The sequence below is a fragment of the Pholcus phalangioides genome, unplaced genomic scaffold (assembly GCF_987345545.1).
Source record: "Pholcus phalangioides strain wild (caught in Gottingen) unplaced genomic scaffold, Ppha-v1.0 ptg000018l_1, whole genome shotgun sequence".
In the NCBI taxonomy this organism is placed as follows: Eukaryota; Metazoa; Arthropoda; class Arachnida; order Araneae; family Pholcidae; genus Pholcus; species Pholcus phalangioides.
Window position 1 is genome coordinate 608,106 of NW_028301611.1, and position 22,115 is coordinate 630,220.

A 22,115-nucleotide genomic window follows, 5' to 3' on the forward strand; every position below is an offset into this window, starting at 1 on the left:
CTATATATCAGTGTCGGTCCCTCCTACACCAGGATTGTGAAATCCGAGGTTTTCTGGGCCACATACAGTTGAGGAGAACAATGTATTTTTTTTTCTAATAAGTAATCTATAAAACAGAAAATACGTCATCTAAGCCTCGTCCTGGCCCGTTGGGCTACACGACAAGATCTGTTAATCGGACGCTGAGTGAGGAATCCCGCTCAAGATGTTTTCTTTAAAAATTAAATGTCCCTATATCGGTGGTGAGAAGTAGTTGCATGTGGAACTGTGCCATACATCGTCATCATTATCTCTCCTCTCCCTGGAGATCTAGCTTATCCCCAACCTAAATTAAAAACTATACTAGGGGTTCCTATTGGGTGCCCATAAACCATATTCTCTACTAATGGCTTCATCAGTACCCCAGCACAAAAACAATATACAATCAAACCAAAGCTCTTGGTTTCAAATTAAATAGGCAGATCTTCTGCCTCTCAGTAAACAAAACATAAAATATGTATCATACAGGCGGGTTTCAGGCAGCCGAGAAGGCCACGGCCAATGTTACTCTAGGACATGACCGACCGGGCCCTTGTTACATCAATACATTCAATTTGTCACCATATACTGATTCTCTTAATATCAAGGTACAATCGATTCATAAAAAATACTAAAAAAATGCTACTCATAAAAAATACACACGACACAATACATATATATATATATATATATATCTATGAATATTTAATGTAATTGTGTGTAGATTTCAATTTTTGGCCACCAAAGCGTTAGAAAAAGTGCTCAAATTGTCTCATTTGGCTTAAGATTTGAAGTTTGCCTTCAGCTATTGCTATCGGCTATCGTTCATATTTTAAGTGTGACCCGGAATAGTTTTTTTTTCTGCCGATATGGGGAGCCCAAATAGTTTTTCTTCTACGTAATGTAACCTATGAAATGACCTACAATTGGAAATCAATGTCTTAAAAAGCATCAACTCGACTGGCTATATGAAGAATACCTATGCGTAATACCCTGTAACTGTGTTTTAATACAAAATAATAATCATCGAAATGTAACCGAATTTCTCAATTAATCTTCACGCGTGGTAGCATGTGAACACTTCTTTGAAATAATAGTGTGATTGTGATGATGAAATAACATTTCAATGATCTTCTGCTCAAACAATAGCGTTCGAAAGAAGATCTGAAACATCAATATATAGCATCTTAAAAATTTTCTGAGACTATCAAGTATCTCAGCGATACTGGAAGAACAACAATTTTTCTCATGAATGATTTTAAGCCCCAAGTAGGGTCCTATTGGTGGTCTGATTTGAACCAGCAATAGCGTCTGAATGGTGATCTGAGCCAACAACAAAGTCTCAATGATACTTGAGTAACGATATTACCTGAAATGTGATCTGAGTCAACAATAGCATCTCAAGAATGTCCTCCAACTACAAACGTCTCAACGATATTCAATCAACGCTTATTTGTCAAGGATGGTCTGCACCAACAATGGCGTATGAACGCTGTTATGAACAAAAATAGCGTCCCAAAAATAGTATAAAGCTAAACAAACAATAGCACTGTAAAAGGATGCTCTAACCCTACAATAACGTCTCTCTCACACACAAGGATGATCTGACCCAATAATAATGTCTCAACGGTACTCTAGCAACGCTGGCACCTCAGAAGCGATCCAGGTCAACAATAGTGTCTCAAGGATGGGTCTGAGCCTACAAGCCAGTCAGGGATGATCTGAGCCTACAGATTGCTCACATATATTTGAGCAAAAATAACTCCTGAAAGTTAGTCTGCGCCAACAACAGTGCGTCAAAAGTGGTCTGAACCAACAATAGCGTCTTAATGATATTTGAGTAACAATCGTATCTCAAAGACCATTCGCGAACAATAGTGTCTCCACTTTCCTCCTCCTGCAAAAAGAAGCTTATCGACGATGCTCAGAGGAATAAAAAATGGTGTCTCAACTATGATCCTGGCGAAAATAGCGTCTAGATATTTTCTTCAATGCATGGACCGCGGGCAACACGCGGCCCTTAAAGCTCTTCGCAGAGGGCTGTCTACCATTTTCAAAAAATAGCTACTTATTATTCCGGAAGGCAAATTAACGAAAAATTAGAATGTCGTTTTCAAAATTGTAAGATGTTTTCCTAGATTTCTTATATGGTAGATCTCATACTTCATTTGGATGTTTCATGTGACTGACGCTGTTATAACATCTTACCAAATGTTCACCATACTTCTTAACTGTCTGTACTCGTTGATAGATCTATGCCAAGGGTCCTTATAAGCTATGGGTCGCAAGAGCTTCCGAAAAGAGTTGTATAAATACACTTACACAACCAGGGGTTCTTGAACTATAATCATGGCCCAAACTTGATTCACATAGGATTCTGAGATGGGTCGTATAAATCCATTCAGTCAGGGATTCTTGAGGTTATGGGTCACGATCCCCAATTGAGATTGGCAGGAGCTTCCTAGATGATCCGTGCAAATCCACTTACAGTCCTATTACAAAAATTCACTTATTGTGCCGCTGGTTTCACTAATTTCGAAAAACAAACAGTCCCATGGGTCGAGAAGCTAATCTTTTTGTTGATTTTGGGTCACGGCTGAAAAAAAAACCGTCAAGAACGCCACTGATCTATGCCAACCGTAATGTTGAATACTGTCAGTGAAATACTGCTGATTAATAGCAAATGGATGTGTTTATAACTACAAATATACAGGAACAGTGATACTATAAATTCATTGCATGATATTTACACACAGCTATGCGATAAATAATTTCTCATACTAAATATACTTTACGCTATTTGAAACGCATGTTCAATTTTAATGGGTCACACACAAGACTGATGTCGCATTTAATGCGATGTAAGACGTAATGGGCTTCCACCATATCAAACGAGCGAGCCCCCATTTCGCTTAACGACAGGTTTGACAGATTCAGTTCATGTCAAGCACATAGCTATGCTGCGAACATTTAATCGTATTAGGTCATGCCTATATATATACAAGCTCTACCTCTCTGCAAGATGTCACATATCATCCAACAGTCGCCTATTCAACTAGTATAAATTAGTTAAAGAGGTTTTCCTGTTGTCGACCGCGTATTCCGCTAGGAACCGCCTGCCAGATGGGTCGTAGGATAGTGTTGGTGGAAAGGGTGGGGGGGAGGCGAGAAAACACGACACAGTCTCTTGACCGATCCGTAATAGTTAGTTCAGAGCCATGCAAGGTTTATTCCGTCCAGTTCAGTCTTTACCATTAACTGTGCAAAAGGGAGCCTAGCTGCGCGTTATCGGTGCATTAACACGATATAATATCTAATGCGGTGTCCTGTTGTTGTGCCTGAACGGAGCAATACTTTATGCGATCATTGCCGAAAGCTTCCCGAGGATCCGGCCTGAATACCAATCAGTTCAACCTAGAAGATTTTGATAAAAGCCATTCCGCTCCACATATTCAATTGCGGGGTTTAAGTCAGTTGGGAAGTCTCAAGGGGGAAAGAAAAACTTCAGAGAAGTATGGCGATAGTAGACAAATATAAAGAGTTCTGTGAAGGGGAAAGACTTTTTGTGAAATATTTCGTTCCGGTCAAAGAAGTCGGAAATTTCAGTTTTTGTCAAAGAAGTCGAGGAAATTTTATGAGTTTTGATTTAAAAAAGTAAGACCTTTTTTTATGGGTAAATTGTTAAAAGAAGTTTGGCAAAAAGTGGAAAAGTCTCAAAACTCCGAAATCATTTGGGAGATTAAGATTTTTCAATTGCATTCCTATATTTGGTAGTTTTGGTCAAAAATGTCAGGGAAATTTTATGAGTTTCAGTGAAAAAGTTTGGTGAAATTTTATTAGTCATCATATCAAAAATGTCAGAGAAACTTCTGAGTTTTGGTTAAAAAAGTCAGGAAAGTATACATATTTTTGATAAAAGTCAGAGAAAAATTCTATGCAAGGAAGAAACTGAAACTCGAAAATCGTTTGAATGTTAAGATTTTGAATTACATTTTTTTTCCTGGGAGTTTTAAGCCAAAAAAGTCAGTGTAAATTTTGAGTTTTGTAGAAAAAACAAGAACGATTTTGAGTTTTAGGTTAAAAACACAAAGGGAAATTTTTAAGTTTTGATCAAAAAAGGTAAGAAACCTTTTTTTAAGTAAATTGGTCAAAAAAGTCAGGGAAAGGTTGCGTTCCGGTCAAAGAAGTCGGAAATTTTAGTTTTTGTCAAAGAATTCAGAGAAAATTTACGAGTTTTGATTTTAAAAAAAGTAAGAAATTTTTTTTGAATAAACTGTTCAAAGAAGTTTGTCAAAAAGTGGAAGATTTTGAGTTTCGGTCAGGTGAAATGATCAGATTTGGCTGAGAATCCCCTGAATCATAAATACAACAGAAAACTATTATATATATATATTTCACACAGCCAATGTAAAACATTAACTTTCTGCAACAATACAATTTATATAATACTTACCATCCGAGTTACAAAGAAAAGTTTATGATCAATAAGAAGATTGATGTGACAGTTTTCTATCTCCTTTATACTTCTGTTACCATTTTGTTCCAGACAAGAATGTCTGAGGAAGACATTTTCCATTAGGAAGCTTTCCTATTTATCGTTATGTAGCCCAAGAAAAACATTTCTTTATTTGTAATGAAACAATAGTGATAGATATTGGTGAGATTAGATGAGACAAAATCTTGGAACATTCTTTTCTCAGAGGATTTCTACGTAATAAAAATAAAATCACTAGACAGTCAGAGGGAGTAATTTTTCCGTACTGTGTTTATTTGTGAAAAAATAAAAATCAGTGGCGTAACGTGAAGGTTTTGAAACATCGGTGAGAGAGAGAGAAGACAATTGTTATGAAATGTTTCAGACGCCTAAGAAATAATCATAAAATACCGTTCCGTATTTCACGGCCCGTACATACTGATAAGCAATCAATCATTCTATCATTTATTTATATACTGTGTAGTTCTGATTGAATCACCACTATTCGGAGTCCTCTGGAGAAGTAATCAGTATAAGCTGGAACTTTTCATCTCTTGGTTGATATGCATTTCATGCCATAGGGAAAGAAATGTTTGAAAAAGGCATTAGTGTCCGAAAAAATGATCGATGGGTACCAGGGAAAAATACAGAGCTGCATATGCAAATTTATTGCCTATGCGGTAGAATTTGCTCAACGTGTTGAAAATTCGTGACAGTAAAAAAGCCATCAGGAAATGGGTTGATGGCAATATTCGTTGGTCGTGACGCTGTACTTCACAGTCCCAAAGTGTTTCATTTCCCCCCCCCCCCTAGAACAATAAAAACGTGCAATGGATAACACTTATTGAATGCGGAGGTGAAATTCATGCTCTGTTGTTTATGAGTATAGTTTGATGACACATATCATCACCATTTAGTCACACATAAATTTTTTTTACTACTTCCTATCGGAATATTTTTCTGAAAGAAATGTAAATGTTGTAAAGAATTGGAATTAGGGCAGGTCCCCGATTAATAGATTGATTGGGTCTGTTAATCGATGTTTTAATCGCAGTTAAAAACTTTAGTTGAGTTAATCGACTCGATCAATCTGGTTAAATTCGATTGAAATTTTTATTAAAAATTTGTAAACGCTTAAAACGATTGAATCAAAAGTAAAAATAAAATAAAATTTAGAAAATATACTAAAAATTTTAAAAAAAACATTAAATTAAAAATTAAGTTATTAGAATTAATAAAAAAATTATCGAAAATTTTTGTCAAACTCGATTAATTTTTATTATAATAATTTTATTGGATTCATTTGATGAAACTCATTAGATGTGCTAATCATGTTTCTAATCATATTTAAAAATATTTGAATCAATATTTCGAGATTAAATTTTTTGACGCAGGAGAAATACAGGTCATTCTTTCAATTCTTAGGTCATTCTTTGATCGAAAGGACCGACACTTTTTTTAACAGCAGTTTTCCATCCATATTCGGGAGTATCTAATTCCCCCCCGATCACGAGTCATTACTGCTTGCTACATGTTGTCCGAATAAATTTTTATTGCCCATGTTTATCCAGCTGGAAGTGTTTTTATAGAGAATGTAACTTAAAAAATTAGCCAATAAATATATCAATGATGACACAGTAAACAAATCATTTAAGTCAAAATAATCGTTTCTCGAATAGAAACTGTGCAGCCACGGAATCCGTTCATTCGAAGTGATAAAAGCACTGGCCTTTTGTAAACAGTGTAATAAAATTGTGCCTGCATCGCGTAGAATCAATAAATCTATAAAGATTCAAGGCAATAAAAGGACACGGACGACGAAGACAGTCGAGCAACAAGAACAGCTTCGCAAAAATCGATGACATCCATCGCATGAAGCTTGTACCTGTTCTCCAAAATAAAACGAAAAATGTTTGGCATTGATCTCGCCTAGGGGATCATCGGGGAAGAAATGTAGTGTGGATTATATACAAGGGGAAATAGAAAGATAAAAGTGAAGATAAAAGTGAAAACAATAGAGATAAAAGTGAAGATAAAAGTGAAAAGAATAGAGATAAAAGAAAGAGTATGAGATAGAAAGAAAGAAAAAGTATGAGATAGAAAGAAAGAAAAAGTATGAGATAGAAAAAAAGAAAAAGTATGAGATAGAAAAAAAGAAGAAAGAAGACAAAGACAAAATGTGAGGTATAGAAGTGGTTGGCAAAAGAAAGGGTTCGCTAGAAGAAATGGTGAGGAGAAAATACAGAGTGAGAGTTACAATAATGTAACATAGGGGAACGAAGGGGGTGAAGGAAATAAAGGGGAAGAACAGGGAAGATAAAGGCGTTAAGAGAATGAGGAGAAAGAAAGTGAAGATGAAAAGAAAGAAAGAGGAGAGATGGAAAAGAAACAAAAATGGAAAGAGTAGAAAACGGAAATAAAAAGGAAAAAGTGATAAAAAAAAGTGAAAAAAAGGAGTGGAAACGAGAAGCAAAAAAAAAAGTGGAAAAGGGAAGCAAAAAAGAGTGGAAAAGAGAAATAAAAATTAAAGAGTGCAAAAGAGAAACAAGGAAGAAAAGAGTGGAAAAAGAAAACAAAAGGGAAAGACTGTACGGTAGATATAATTAGAGGAAAAGTGTGCAAAGGTGAAACAAAGATGGAAGGAAGGGAGAGAGACGTTAAAAAATAAAGTGTTGAGATGGCATAGAAACAAGAGAAATATGGAAAATATAAATAAACATGGAGAAAGAGAAGCCAAAGAAGGAAAAGGGGAACAAAAATAAACAAAGGAGAAGAGAAATGGAAAGAGAAGGTAAGAAAACAATGTGGTAAGAGAAAAGTCTAGGGAAAGAAAAACAAAGCGTGAAAGTGAACGAGAAGAAACAAAGGGGTGGAATAGAAACAAAATGTCAGAGAAAAGATAGAACAGAGAGTGAAAGAGCAAAAATTAAAACTAAAGGGAAAATAAAAATGGAATAGAAGGGGCAGGTCGGTAGACGGAGAATGGTAGAAAATAGGAATCGACGAAAGAAAGAAAAAGTGAAGAAGATGGGGGGGGGGAAACAGTAAATACAATAAAGAAAGAAGGAAAAAGTGAGAGAAAGAGAAAATGGGGAAAAATATAAGAAGGGAGAGAGTAAGATTGATATAGATGACGAAAGTAAAATAGAGACAGGGTGAGATAAAAGTAAGAGAGTAACACGGGAAATACTAAGAGTTAGAAAAACATCAGAAAGGTAGGAAAAAAAGAGGTAGAAATAAAGAAAAGAAAGAAGAAGAAATTAGATATAAGGAAGTATATGGGTAAGTAACATAGAGGAGCCGGAAAAAATGGAGAGATCTTGGTGTAATTACTGTCATGATCGATGAAGATAAATTGGATTCCAAATCTAAAAATAAAGTTATCAATAGAATATATTGGGGGGGGGGAAGGGTATAAAAGTCATTTGGTACAGATCGAAAACAAAGCAATCAATTTTCTTTGGCTGCTGCCATAAAATGAGGCCCTCGTAAACACCGCAATCAAGGTTTTGTTAATCCTTTCGCGATCTTTCCGCGAATAACAGAAGATCCGCCACGAAAGTAATATCAAGTTCACGGAGGATTCGAAAAGCTTGTGCTACTTACCAACTGCTGTCATATCGCCATACAGAAATTTACTACTTGAAGACTAAAAGATCAATAGTGTCCTTTTGCGCAAGGATTAATCAGAGTCTCTCTAGCTTAGAATCGTCTCGCGCAGAAGAATATTCATTACCAAGGGACCAAATTGCTTCGAGCGAGATATTCTTCCACATTCTTCTCATTTCGTGGAAGCTGAATGAATGATGAATGAATGTATATCCTGCATATTCAGAAGTTGTAATCATTCATATTCCGTTGAACTCGTCAGTCAGTTTGGTGTGCGAGAGATAGAGTTATCATTCATGAATGAGATGTACAGCTAGATTTATTATTTGGATTATCTGTGCCGTGATATGTTCCGTGGCAGCAGTTCCCATTTGGGGGTGTTCTTTTATGCCGAAAACGCACCCACAGAAACGTTGGTAGACTGCTGTGGTAACATCGTTATGATTTTTTTTAAACAAAAATTGTACTTGTGTTGACATCTCTCGATAGGAGCATGACACGTTGTTTTAGTTCTTTTGCAGTCCAGCAGAGGTTCCGCGTGGTTTAGTGCTTAGGATACCTGGCTCTCACCCAGGAGACCCGGGTTCGATTCCCGACGTGGGGATATCCATATTTGTTATGGGCATCTTTTTCTCAGCCACCTCGTTGGGCATTTTGCCTGTTGTGGCGTTATATTTATATTTGTCATTGCTATAGTATCTCATTTACTAGAAAACTGGATAAAATGTCATTCGTTGTTCGGAAACATTCTCGCTGATAGATGGATGTAGTTTCTTCTGCTAAAAGGGGGGGGGGTTAATGGTAGAGAATTCCGTGGGGGGGGGGGGTTTCCCACGATTTAAGGTATTTGAAAACCACTGTTCTCTAGGATAAAGTCTCAGACGGAAGGTTCTGGAAAAGTCAGTGTTAGTCAACTCTTCCAAAGAATCCTCACTTTAACCTGAAAGCTTGAGTTTCAGGGACTTTTGGAGATTTTCATTATGATTCACAAATTGTGGTTGTGTGAACACTGTGCTGGACTCCCATCGTTCGTATTGAACCCCGTTTGTGGTACAGTGGTGATCGGCTGAAGTTGGTTTGTTTTCTATGGTTTTCCAACTTTAAGGAACGAATGCATGTCAGTCTCACATTTGAAAACCTGTCTGCACAGAGAGTAGGTAGACCTTGGTCACACTCAATCCCATCCTTGCTTTGGTGACACCCTACGAGATACATAGCTCAAAACTGACGATATTTTTCCCCCATCCGAAGTAAGACAGATGGGGTTTTCTTTTTTCTTATCAGTTCCCGTTTATACGTATATCGGGGTGATGATAACATTTGTAAACCTCTTGTAAACAATGCATTAAAATTCCGCCTGCATAGAGTAGAGTCAATAAATCTGTAAAGATTCAGGGCAGTAAACGGAAACAAAACAGACGAACACGTTTTCTTTTTTGAATAGAATGATTAAAAGTGAATGCTACTTACATTGGTTATCAGGTGGTCCTTGCTCCCGACCCTGGTGTTCTTGCTCCTGTTGAGGCATGATTTGACAGCTCTCTCTGTCTTTTCGTTGAATTTCATAAAGGTGACGTAGGCCGCGTAGCATGCGAGAAGGATGGTTGCTTCATACCATTGGATCACGTTATCCATGAAGCAGACAATCAGCGTGATGAGGCTGGCCGAGTAGAAAGTGACGTCGCGAAAGAGCGGCCACCACGTCAGGCTGAGGACGTTCTTGCTAAAGATCGCGCACATCGAGATCACAAACAGTATGTTGAAGACGGCCGACCCGACGATGGTGCCGATCCCGACGTCGTCGTAAGAGATGAACACACCAATGATGCTGGTGAAGAGTTCCGGGGCGCTGCCGCCGGCGGCCATGAAGGTCGCACCGGCCACGTCGTCAGATATATCCAACTTCTTCGTTATGACGTCCAGAGACGGAACGAAGAACTCGTCGCACACTATGGCCAGGGCGACAAACATGTAAACGAGGCCGAAAAGGTGCAGTACGACGGCTCCGTGCCGCTTCTGTTCGTAGGTGAACAGGTCGTTGGGGAATTGTGCTTGAGGCTGGTGGCTGTCGGTGTCGTTGGCCTCCGTTGTCGTCGTCGTGACTTCGTTGGTGTCGTTCGCCGTCGGTTCAGCTTGAAGCAGGTGCCGCGCCATCGTATCCAAGTACCAGACGTGATCCAAACCCAAGGAGGATGAGGAGACTATTCCGTCGTCACCAATGCGGTGTCGATTGTTCGTGACACTGCCGACGCATGTCTCGCGTTCTTCGACCGGCACGCGTAGGTACCAGAAGTACACGACGACAAACACCGCCGATACGAAGACGAGTACTGGGTTCCTCCACCTCAAGCGATATTGTTTCATCTTGCGACTGTTCCCGTTGTTGATGATGACTTTCATCGCCACCATTCAGATGGAAGAATTGGTTCTTCTTCTTCTCCTTTCTAAGAACGAGATTCGGAACAATTTACTTTGTTGTTTCACCTTTTGGCGAAAGGTGGGTGGCTTTTGAAATCGAACTTCTTCAAGAAGCTCATTTCCGTTGATTATATTAATATTCCTTGATCATCGGAGAACTTGTTATCCCAGATCATGAACATGGCTTCAGAAAATCACCTGAAATATGACAAAAATTTCAATGCCAAAATATTTTCGTGTAAGTGAAATTTTCGATTGAACTTTCATTTCAAAAGCATGTAAGAATGATAACTGAAATATCATGAACACTATAGGAAAGTGAGAAGTAAAAAAAAATGGTTTGCTGTTGCAAACCGTTGCACTGTTGGCTGCATTTTCATTTAGGAGCCAATGAATTTGGGACGAGATTAAACTTTTAAATAAATTGCAAATTTTTCTGATAGATATTTGCGCAGTCTGATGTTCCGGAGGGATTCGCAACACCTACGATTCATAAATTTCCTGTCTCCCCAATGATAGTGCAGTCAATAGTGCATTCCTATTGCCAACCCCAGTTTTGTTGTGATTATTATCATCCTTCGAAATATATGCAGTCGATTCCAGTTTTAACGAATACCGTTAGAGCGAAAATCTCGTTTTAATGAAAACTTTTGTATTCTCCCAAATAAGTTTACATAGAAACGAAATAATATAGTCTGGAATTCCTTTATAACGAAATTTCGTTGTTACGAAGTGATTTTCCCGATCTCTTGGGGTTCGTTATAACGGGATTCGACTGTAGTCCAAAGGTGCACAACCTTCTGTCCGCTGGCTAAATGTGGCAGCAAAGGGGATCCATCCGGCCAACAAAAAGTGTCCCGATAGAAATGTATCAATATACACATACATACCATATATCACATATCACAACACAATATGATTATTCCTACGCTGACCATTTTCCTTCATAAAAATACAGGAAATCGGGATCCATACAGGACATCACCACTCGTAGCCAAAAAAAGTTGTCATAAATAAATCGTCAGAGGTTAGTAAAATTGCTAATTATTGCCAAAAAAATTCTCGAAAGGTAAGTAAAGTTTAATTGCACGAAACCAACAACCATTGGAGAAAATTGGAGTTCAAAATTTTTTCAAAAGACCCACTAACACAAATAAACACTATCATTTTTAATACTTAGCACAAAGCTTAAGAGCAAATTTTGATAACTTCACGGTTTTTAAAGTCTTTGAATGTATCAATAGATATTATTTGTCTGAATGAAATATTGATAGAAACAGATGAATCATTCAAATTATTATATTCCAGATAATATAAATGAGCATTACAGTTACATAAACTGTAGAACCTCCAATAGATCTGGAGAGGGTTATTATGTATATAAACAAGTCAATCAGATCAATACAAAAAAAAGCTATAATTTCCAAACAGTAGCAGAACTTGGCATTTTTCTTCCTGATTACGAATTAGAAATATTATAAATCTATAGATAACATTGTTACACCATATCACAATTTAATGATGAACTGGAGTTATACATGATAAATTCGAAAAGTAATACAGTCGAATCCCGTTATAATGAAAGCCAGGTGACTGGAGGAATCACTTCGTTAAAACAAAATTTCGTTATAAAGGAATTCCAGGTTACCTATTCCTTTGTTCCTACGTAAACTTATTTGGGGGATTAGAAAAGTGTTCGTTAGAAAGAGATTTTTCGCTATAACGGTATTCGTTAAAACGGGATTCGACTGTACTTTAATAGTAGGTGATATAAATATTAATCTGAAGACATTGAAACATCAAAATATCTTGATATATATTATTATTATATCTTGATATATAGAATTATAAATTATTATAATTTCATCCATTACACGAAAACACAACTAGGGAGGGGAATGTAACTAAAATATGTATTGACCATGCTTTCCATAGAACCAAGCAAACAAGAATTCACTGTTTATAAAACTCAAGTCACTGACCATTGCGCAATAATAGGTTACGATGCATCAACTTTTTGGAAAAGAATATAAAAATTAACAGAACAAATATATAACGACAATAAACTATGAAAAATTTGAAAAATACATTTAAAATTTGAATTTAAAAACTATGATTGGAGAGAGTGATAGTCAAAATAAATATAGACGATTCATTGCTGTGATAACATTGGACTCGAACCTATGGTCAAAAACGATTAGAAAACATCCAAGAAAAAATGATTATCAAAGAAATTCTAGATAGAATAAACTACAAAGAGAAGTCGTACAAAAAATACAAAAAAACATTCAAACATAATATCCTTTGAAATAGAATACAAGAACTACGGCAGAGAATTAAAAAAAACTCATAATAAAGACCACGAAACAGAAATACATTAAGAACAACTTCAACATTGTGAAAAAAATAAAAAAACTTCAATGGAAATGTATCAATGAAACCGTTTTGAACAAAAATGTAAAGAGTAACATATCAATAGAATTTCAATGATCTTCAGAAATGGCTGAAAGATTCAATGTGGATTTCATAAACAGAAATTTGGAGGATGTAGAAGAAAATGGGCATAATTTTTGCACAAGACAAACAAATAGTAATAACTCAAATAATTCTGTTTAATAAAAGTAATTTTACCAAAGCTATGCGAGTGAAGCCGCGGGTAACAGCTCGTGCAATTATAAAATGCAGAGATCACCATTTAATTACAAAAAGACGAGATTCCATTTCTAAATACACAGGATTTTAATGAAAAAAAACAACTATTTAATCAAAAAATATGAGATAAATATATTTAATCCTAAAAAAAAGCATCAATTCATCAACACACATAGCTTTCATTAATTATGAATAATTATTAATGAAATTATTATTCATAATTATACGAAAGTGCAATGACCGAAGGCTATGCATTTCTAACGGAGTATAAAAGAATTGAAACCATATTTCAAAGGAGAATCTCGGAATCATGAAATAGACGCTATAAAACACGGAGCAAAAAAATTACATTATTATCATTACATTATTATTACAATTACATTAAAAAATTACAAAACATTACATTACAAAAATTACATTATTAAAATCATCATTATTATTATAGGTAAAATATCAATGTTTTATTTTGAAACCAGTGATGTAGTAATAAAGGTTGTAATCAAAGAAATTAATGAAAACAAATCACGGGAATGTGATAAAATTACCGCTAAAATGATTACAATTTTTTCAACGTATTTAGAGGTACTAAACAAATCTCATGAATTCATTAATATCAAACGGATTTTTGTGACGCGAACTCAAATATTCCCTCGTAAACACTACTTATAAAAGATGAGATATAGCTGATTTGATAAATTACAGACCGATTTCTGTTCTACCTCTGTTTTCAAAGGTTATAAAAAAATGCATAAAGAAACAACTGTTAAATTTTTAAATCTCTGAAACTTTTTTGCATCTAATCAATATGGATTTCAAAAGAAAAAAAATACAGAAATAGCTATAACAGATTTATGCAATCGATTAAATAATGCATACAACCTAAACAAATATTCAGTAAACGTATTCTTAGATCTAAAAAGGGCTTTTGATTACGTTGACCTAAGTTTCCTAAGGAAACTTTACTCCGCTGGTATACATGAAAATCTATTGAAATGGCTTGAAACATATTATTATAATATACAACAAGCAATTGAAATAACAAAAATTAGTACATTTTTGGAAGTAAAAAAAGGGGGGTGTACCACAGGGATCAGTTCTAGGTCCTGAACTTTTCCTCATATAAATAAACGAATTTTGCAAACTTAAACTAAATGGAAACTTAATATCTTTTGCTGACGATACATACAGAAGAAATGCAAATAACAAGTTTTTTTTAAAAATTAGAAGACCTTTTCATAATAAATAGTTGCCTACGTAAAAACAAACTGCAATTAAATATTCAGAGCGCTAAATATATTTGCTTAAAGACAAGGAACATAAATAATTTTGATAATATACATATTAAAAATTCATAACCATTCCCTTAGTCAAAGTGTAGCACAGTGCCAAGAAACATACAGAGTTTCCGACTATAACTATCTGGGCATAATAATAATAACCTCAAATGGAATTTGCACTGTGGAAAAATTGCTAAAAAGATTCGAGCTTTTGCAGCGTATAATTAAGTATTATACAGACTTAAAAATACAATAGATGAAGATTTTCTTATAAAAGATATATTTTACGCGTGGATATACTCAAATGTAGCACGTTTAATCTGTGCTTGGGGGAAGTGCGTGCTATACTGACATAATAAATTAGATAATATATATAATAAAATCCGATACGCAATAAAAATATTCCATCTAACCGGAACAAAACTGAGTGTCATGCATTATCCATAAGACAAAACTGTATATACAGAATAATAAAATTTGTAAAAGAAAATGTAGGATGTGGTTGATAAAGAATTAAAATAGACCATCAACTAGATTAAGAATTGAATATCAAGTGCCAAAAACAAATAAAACATTATTCTAAAAAAAGTTGTAGTCACACTGCTTCAAAAATATTGAAACAATATCAAGCTACTAATCATACTAATGCGAAATTACATTATTATATTATTTGTTTCGTGAAAAGTATTGTTTTCGAAACACTAATACAATAAAAATAAATGGATTGAAAAAGTTTTTCCCAATGCACATGTTTCATTTTTGAGGATAACGGTATTTTTCGAAAAAATATGTATATTTTCAGAATTTGTATGATCACTGATCATCAAAGTGTGAAGAGATCATACCATGCAATATATTTTTTGTGACATATTACAAAAATTAAATTATTATGCGTGTACACGTGTGTAAATGATTACTGTATGTGGTAATAGAACGGTATGAATGTTGCTTTGGCATAAAATAGAAAATGAATAATACAAATTATTTTTGACCTTCTGGAATAGCGATTAGTCCCTTGAGCATCACAAAGTGGGTGTATGTACATGTCCATTTTTGTTTTGTTTACTTTTTGTGAATTTTTGTCTTGTCATCTGGCTTTCTTTTGTATACTGTTACGTGTTCTGTCTAATTAAAGGGGAAAAAACGCACAATAACGGAAAATAGAGGTTCACTGCGTGTCGCAATGGATTACGTAAATGAAATTTACAAACAAAAAAAAGAAAAGAAAAATGTGCCGTCAAATACCGATAAGTTCAATGTGCAGCTGCCGACAAAATACTTCGAGTTATCGTTAGTTCGACTTATCAGAAATTCCGATTTCAGAGAGTGGGGAAAAGAAACGTTTATTAAAATAACTTCGCTGTTTACGGATATCGTATTAGTAAAATATGCCAAACACCACTGGAGATGAAGAAAATTCGAAAAGATAAGTTATTCTAATTTAATCATATTCAGTTATTGAATGAGAATATGCAGAAATAAACTAGACGTAAATACTGCATTATATGGAAACGGACGCATACAATCATAAATAAAGTGGGCTATATTTATATTTTGCCAGAAAAAGAAGTGATTTCTGACTGTCTCTTTATTTTTTGTCCTTTAGTGAGAAAGTCCTTCCCATTTTGCAAGCAGACAAATGTGAATCCGCTGAATGAATCTCATGAATTAATTCTGAATGAATTAAGCTGAAGGAATTGTTAAACAGAATTCTATTGCTAAATGGTAAATTCTGTTGCTAAATGGTAAATTCTGTTGCTAAATGGTAAATTCTGTTGCTAAATGGTAAATTCTGTTGCTAAATGCTAAAATCTATTGATAAGTGTTAAAAATTCTACTGCTAAATGCTATTTTTTAGATTTCTCTCATCTCCGGACTTTGAGTTAAGGGAAAATTTTAACATTTAAAAAATATGGAAGTATGTCCTGGAGGTGGATGAAAACTTCGACTTAAATTAGATACCGATACTTCGATTCGAGTTATTGCGAATCGACTGTATATGCGTGACAAATATATTAATGACTAATTTATTTTGATAACTAGCGAGTCATAATTATAATAATCTAATTTATAACTTATGAAAATAATCTCAATCCTTGATTTCAGTAAAGAATAAAAATTCGAGGGTAAGTTTTTCGTCGAAAACGCGGGAACAACGGGACATTTTATAATAAAAAAAAAACCCCGGAACGGCCGAATTGTCCCGCAATGCGGGCCACTCCATATATATATCAGTATCTAGCGCGCGGTTATGAAAAGTTTGTGTACTCATGGTGTAGTCATTTACCGGTTACCCTGTACAAACATGAATATTGGCATTCCAATTAAATACATGGCGAAATAAATAAATTTAACAATAAATTTGTTATTCGCTGCTTAATTATCGCATATTTTATTTCATGAAAATGCTTAAATTCTCACCATAATTCTAATTTTCAAACGAAAATTAGAATAGAATCGTTTAAAATCGTAGAGAAAATATTATACGTTCCATGTGTGTGTTTTCCGTTTAGCTTAACAGGAATAATTTGTTTCAAGTGACATCCAGAACTGCGAAATAGTAATAATAATAATTTCTTTCCCCTCTTTATGGGCATTTATTCTATAAAAATGCTTCGCTTTTAACTGAATGTGTCCCTTGGTGTTTTCCGTTTTATCTGAAAATGTTATGAATGTAAACATAAGAGAGCATTTGTTTCTCTTATTTCTCCTTTGTTCCCATCTGTAGCAACTCGTTCAGAGCAATTTTTGCAGAAAGTCGTTTTTTCTTCTGTAAATTCGACCATTCTTGCTATTCAGAGGCGCATTTATGGTTTTGTATCGACTGACCATATTTACTCGAGAAAAATACTTGCAAATGGTCTTCGAAATACGGGAAAATACGGGACATTGCCAATAATCGCCAAAAATGATGCCAAAAGTAAGCAAAGTCACCAACCCATGCTAGAATCACAAAAAGGGCACCAATCGAGGTAAATGAAGCGGCACTTATAAAATTGTAGTGAATTTAAAAGAAAACCATGACAGATATGTGACATAAGTATTCTCATTTGTAGTCGTGTTTATCGTAATGTAGTCCCTGAGTTGGGAAGATAATTTTAATCATTTGTTTCGAAAGAATAAAAGTCAAGTTGGCTTCGTTGAAAGTACGAGAAAAACCGGGACATTTTTACCAAAAAAGTCGGGACGAAAGAAAAACCGGGACTATCCCAGTAAATACAGGGCATATAGTAACCCTAGTTTTGCCGCTTGTGGGATTAAATAGATTTGATACCAACTGAATATCATTGGATGTCTTTCTTCATATCTATAAATTAGAAAAGAAAAATTTTCGGAAGAGCATTGATTGAAACAAAAAAAGTCCGGTAAAATACGTGTCATATGGTCAAGGTTCGGTAGCGCTTTCAATGGAGAGAGCTCTGTATTCTTCTTTCCTCTTTGGCCGCTCTCCGTCACGCGCCATATGAGATACCCTTTAGTAGTATAAAAACCAGAGGAAGGATAAAGGAGGGATTGTATTTATAGTACAAGGTTATTATACTCATTTTAGGCGAGCAAAAAAAGCGCCGCGAATAATGTGTCTTCTAAGTTAAAGTATATTGGATTAAAAAATATACCGTTCAGAGTACTTTATGCATAGATGTATACATAATGTAAATGTTTGTTGTCTACTGCACGTGTTGAAAATTTATTACGGAAAAAGGAAGTCCAAAAATAGTGTTACGAAAATTCTGTAAATAGTTCTTATCCTTTATTAAGTCATTTTTCGCTTGTAAAAAGTCATTATCTTATGTAGAAATGAAAATCAATGCACTTCTCTGTAAATATCGCCAAATTGCCAACAAACTTGGCGACGTTTGGCGGAAAGATCCCATGATTTGGCAACGTCATGGTGCCAAGAGGCTAAGCCGAATAGTCGAGATTCTTCAGTATATATACAATATACAGTACTAATACTCACTGCAGTATTTTATATACTATTAAAATTTTTATAGCTCCAGATACTGATAACCCCTCGAACACGAAATGAATCAGAAACGATAAATCTGAGAATACCCTTCCCTGAAGAACTATCAATGTACACTACCCAAGTCTTATTTTATCCTCGAACGAAATTGCCTATAAAAATCCAAAGCACCGGATTATTTATGCCAAAAACCTAAATCCGGGACCGTATTTAGCATTGAGGAAAAAAGTAAAAATTGGATTCGAATATAAAAATTGTATTTTTCAGAATAGGTCTTCAATCTTACGACTGCCTTGATCACATGAATTATAGTTTCCAGAGCCGTAAAAAATGGCAAATAAAAAGTACTTTTTTATATCATGTTCGATGATACCCTTAACAGTAGATGATATTTACGATATATGCCTTAAAAATGCATTTTCCTTTCCTTCGAGCAGTGTTTCCTGAGTTATACTGAATTTTTTAAAACTTTTTTTGTTGTTTTTCCGTCTCTCTTTCACGGTTTTTACGGTCTAATAACATACGGAGTCCCGTATAATGACGGGGAAAAAAAGGGCTTCAGGGGACGAAAAAATGGCGAGAGAAAGAGATCAAAATCGCTTTCCTTTTTTTCGGAATAAATGGCGTAATGGAGCGAGCTTTATAACGAGGGTTTCACGAGATTTACGAGATGTTTGTGAGAGTTTTTTTTCTCCCCTGGTATTTTATAGCAGTTAATTTACAATTCTGAGATTTTCTTCTTTGAAATGGTTACAATTCAAAAAAAAAAAAATTAGAATATAGTAAACAAAATGCAAAATTGTATTTCAAATTCGCATTATATTTCAATGAAAATATAATTTTTCACATTTCAAACGAGTGCAACAGATTCTGCATAGTTCGTAGATGAATGTATTGCAAAAGAAAAATTACACATTAAAAAAAACGGAATGAAATTTTCCAAAAAATCATAAAATTTTAATGGTTTTGAACTTAATTCAAAAAAATCTAATATAAACTGGAAAGAATAATTATATTGGTTTTTCAAAACAAACAATACAGAAACATTCAATACTTGGTGGCGTCCCTTTTTGCCTTGATAGCATCTCATTAGCGATTTGGCATATTATTGACTAGTTTTTTACAGTCGTTGCTAGATACTGGTCGACACAGATTTCAAGACAAAGGTTCATTTTTGTTCTATGGGGCGAATGGCTGTTTAAGTCTCTTCATGATTGCCCACAGATTTTCTATTGAGCTGAAACCGGGTGAATCTGCAAACCAGGAAAGCACTTTAATTATATTTCCTTCAAGCCAATTCTTATATGCAGAATCTTGTTCGACAGTGAAATCGTCTTCCTGATGGTAGCATGAAATGGCCTAAGACTTCTTGGTATACACTAGGAGTTACCGTTACATTCAAAATGCAAAGCTTTCCTTTCCCCCCCCCCCATCCCCCAACGCGATACAGCCCAACACCATAACGGGGGTGACGAATTTCACTGAGCGTTTCGAACATTGCTGAGCGAATGTTTTGTGTTTGCAGCGCCAAGCCAGCACATCCTAGAGATAGAAGGCTTCCGCTCGCGGCTTGTGACGTTAGTAAGTATAATCCATTTTCCCTCAGAATAATCAGGGAAAAAAGTATCACATCGTTGTGCGGAAAAAAAATGATCTGGTTCAGAATTGGCGATTTCTATGCCCCACATCTAATCACTATGCGGTATTTGTGAGCCAATCAAGAAGATTCTACGCCGAAATAAGAAGAAACGAAATAGGATGCTGTGTTTCAAAATGTTCAAAGTGTTTCAAACTTGCTGGGTAGTATGAATGGCGTTTATGGCAACCCGTGCAGAGGTCTTCTATCTTTAGGAGGTGCTGGCCAAGCGCTTATGCCTTGATGGATGTGGGACATGCAAAACTGAAAAGTGCGTTGTCCTAGGCTAGTTTACCCCATGGAAGCCTACTTTTGTAACATAAGCTCGGGAGTAAGAAGTGTGGTTTTTTCTTAGGCAAACACGCTATTTGAAATCCAAATTTATGCATTTGTCCAGGTCTGTGGTGGAGGATGATGCAGTCACACTACTATTTCTTTCCACTCTCTGTGAATAAATCGCTAACTTCTGAAGCGGTTTTTCTGCACGATTTTCTTCAAAATTCTATCTTATAACTACTTGTAGACGCCGGCCTATGACCACTATCGCCATGATTGTGGTTGATGTTGTTGAAGTTAAAATTCGAGAAAAAAAATCAACAATTATAAAATCCTAAATGCTCGCGTTAAATTTCATAAAAATATCCATAGTATTTGTGGAAAAAAAATTGAGTGCCTAAAGTGAATAGAAAATTTTGTAATGTTCCTTAAAAAAAAAAATTTCCCCTTATTACCCCTCAAATAGTTTTTTTTTCGTATTTTTGAATATATTCGATGTTTGACTTTGTATTCTCATAATTAAATGTTTAAATGATTATCTCGTACATTTTGTAATTAAATGGTTATCTCGTATGTATTTTCTGATTGCATAGTTATTTGGTATTTTGTAAATTAAAAGTTATCTCCGCATTTTTTGTATTTGAATGTTTGTTTTATAATTAAATGGTTCTCTGTAACTATTTCTTTTACTTTCTGTAACTGAGGTGGTTATCTCAGTATTTGTAATTAAATGTTTATCTGTTATTTTTTGATTAAATGTTTATCTGTTATTTTTTGATTAAATGTTTATCTCTTATTTTTTTATTAAATGTTTATCTCTTATTTTTTGATTAAATGTTTATCTCTTATTTTTTGATTAAATGTTTATCTCTTTTTTTTATGAAATGTTTATCTCTTACTTTTTGATGAAATGTTTATCTCTTATTTTTTGATTAAATGTTTATCTCTTATTTTTTGATTAAATGTTTATCTCTTTTTTTTTATTAAATGTTTATCTCTTACTTTTTGATGAAATGTTTACCTCTTATTTTTTGATTAAATGTTTATCTCTTATTTTTTGATTAAATGTTTATCTCTTATTTTTTGATTAAATGTTTATCTCTTATTTTTTGATTAAATGTTTATCTCTTACTTTTTGATGAAATGTTTATCTGTTATTTTTTTGATTAAATGTTTATCTGTTATTTTTTTGATTAAATGTTTATCTGTTATTTTTTTGATTAAATGTTTATCTGTTATTTTTTTGATTAAATGTTTATCTCTTTTTTTTTGATTAAATGTTTATTGGTTATTCTTTGATTAAATGTTTATCGGTTATTCTTTGATTAAATGTTTATCTCTTACTTTTTGATTAAATGTTTATCTCTTACTTTTTGATTAAATGTTTATCTCTTTTTTTGATTAAATGTTTATCTCTTTTTTTGATTAAATGTTTATCTCTTATTTTTTGATTAAATGTTTATCTCTTATTTTTTGATCAAATGTTTATCTGTTATTTTTTGATTAAATGTTTATCTGTTATTTTTTGATCAAATGTTTATCTGTTATTTTTTTGATTAAATGTTTATCTGTTATTTTTTTGATTAAATGTTTATCTCTTTTTTTTTCTTAAATGTTTATCTCTTATTTTTTGATCAAATGTTTATCTCTTATTTTTTGATTAAATGTTTATCTCTTATTTTTTGATTAAATGTTTATCTCTTATTTTTTTGATTAAATGTTTATCTTTTATTTTTTGATGAAATGTTTATCTCTTATTTTTTGATTAAATGTTTATCTCTTATTTTT

General features: G+C 34.1%; 1 protein-coding gene across 1 annotated transcript in view; it reads right to left on the minus strand.

Moving 5' to 3' along the window:
* LOC149071492 (sodium/potassium/calcium exchanger 2-like) overlaps nt 1–22,115 on the minus strand; it is a 203,735-nt gene that overhangs the window by 70,646 nt on the left and 110,974 nt on the right. Inside the window, exon 2 of the mRNA XM_089247910.1 lies at nt 9,572–10,717. Within this exon, the coding sequence (XP_089104036.1) occupies nt 9,572–10,510 (939 nt within the window). The 5' untranslated portion in view covers nt 10,511–10,717. The remainder of the gene's footprint in view (nt 1–9,571; nt 10,718–22,115) is intronic.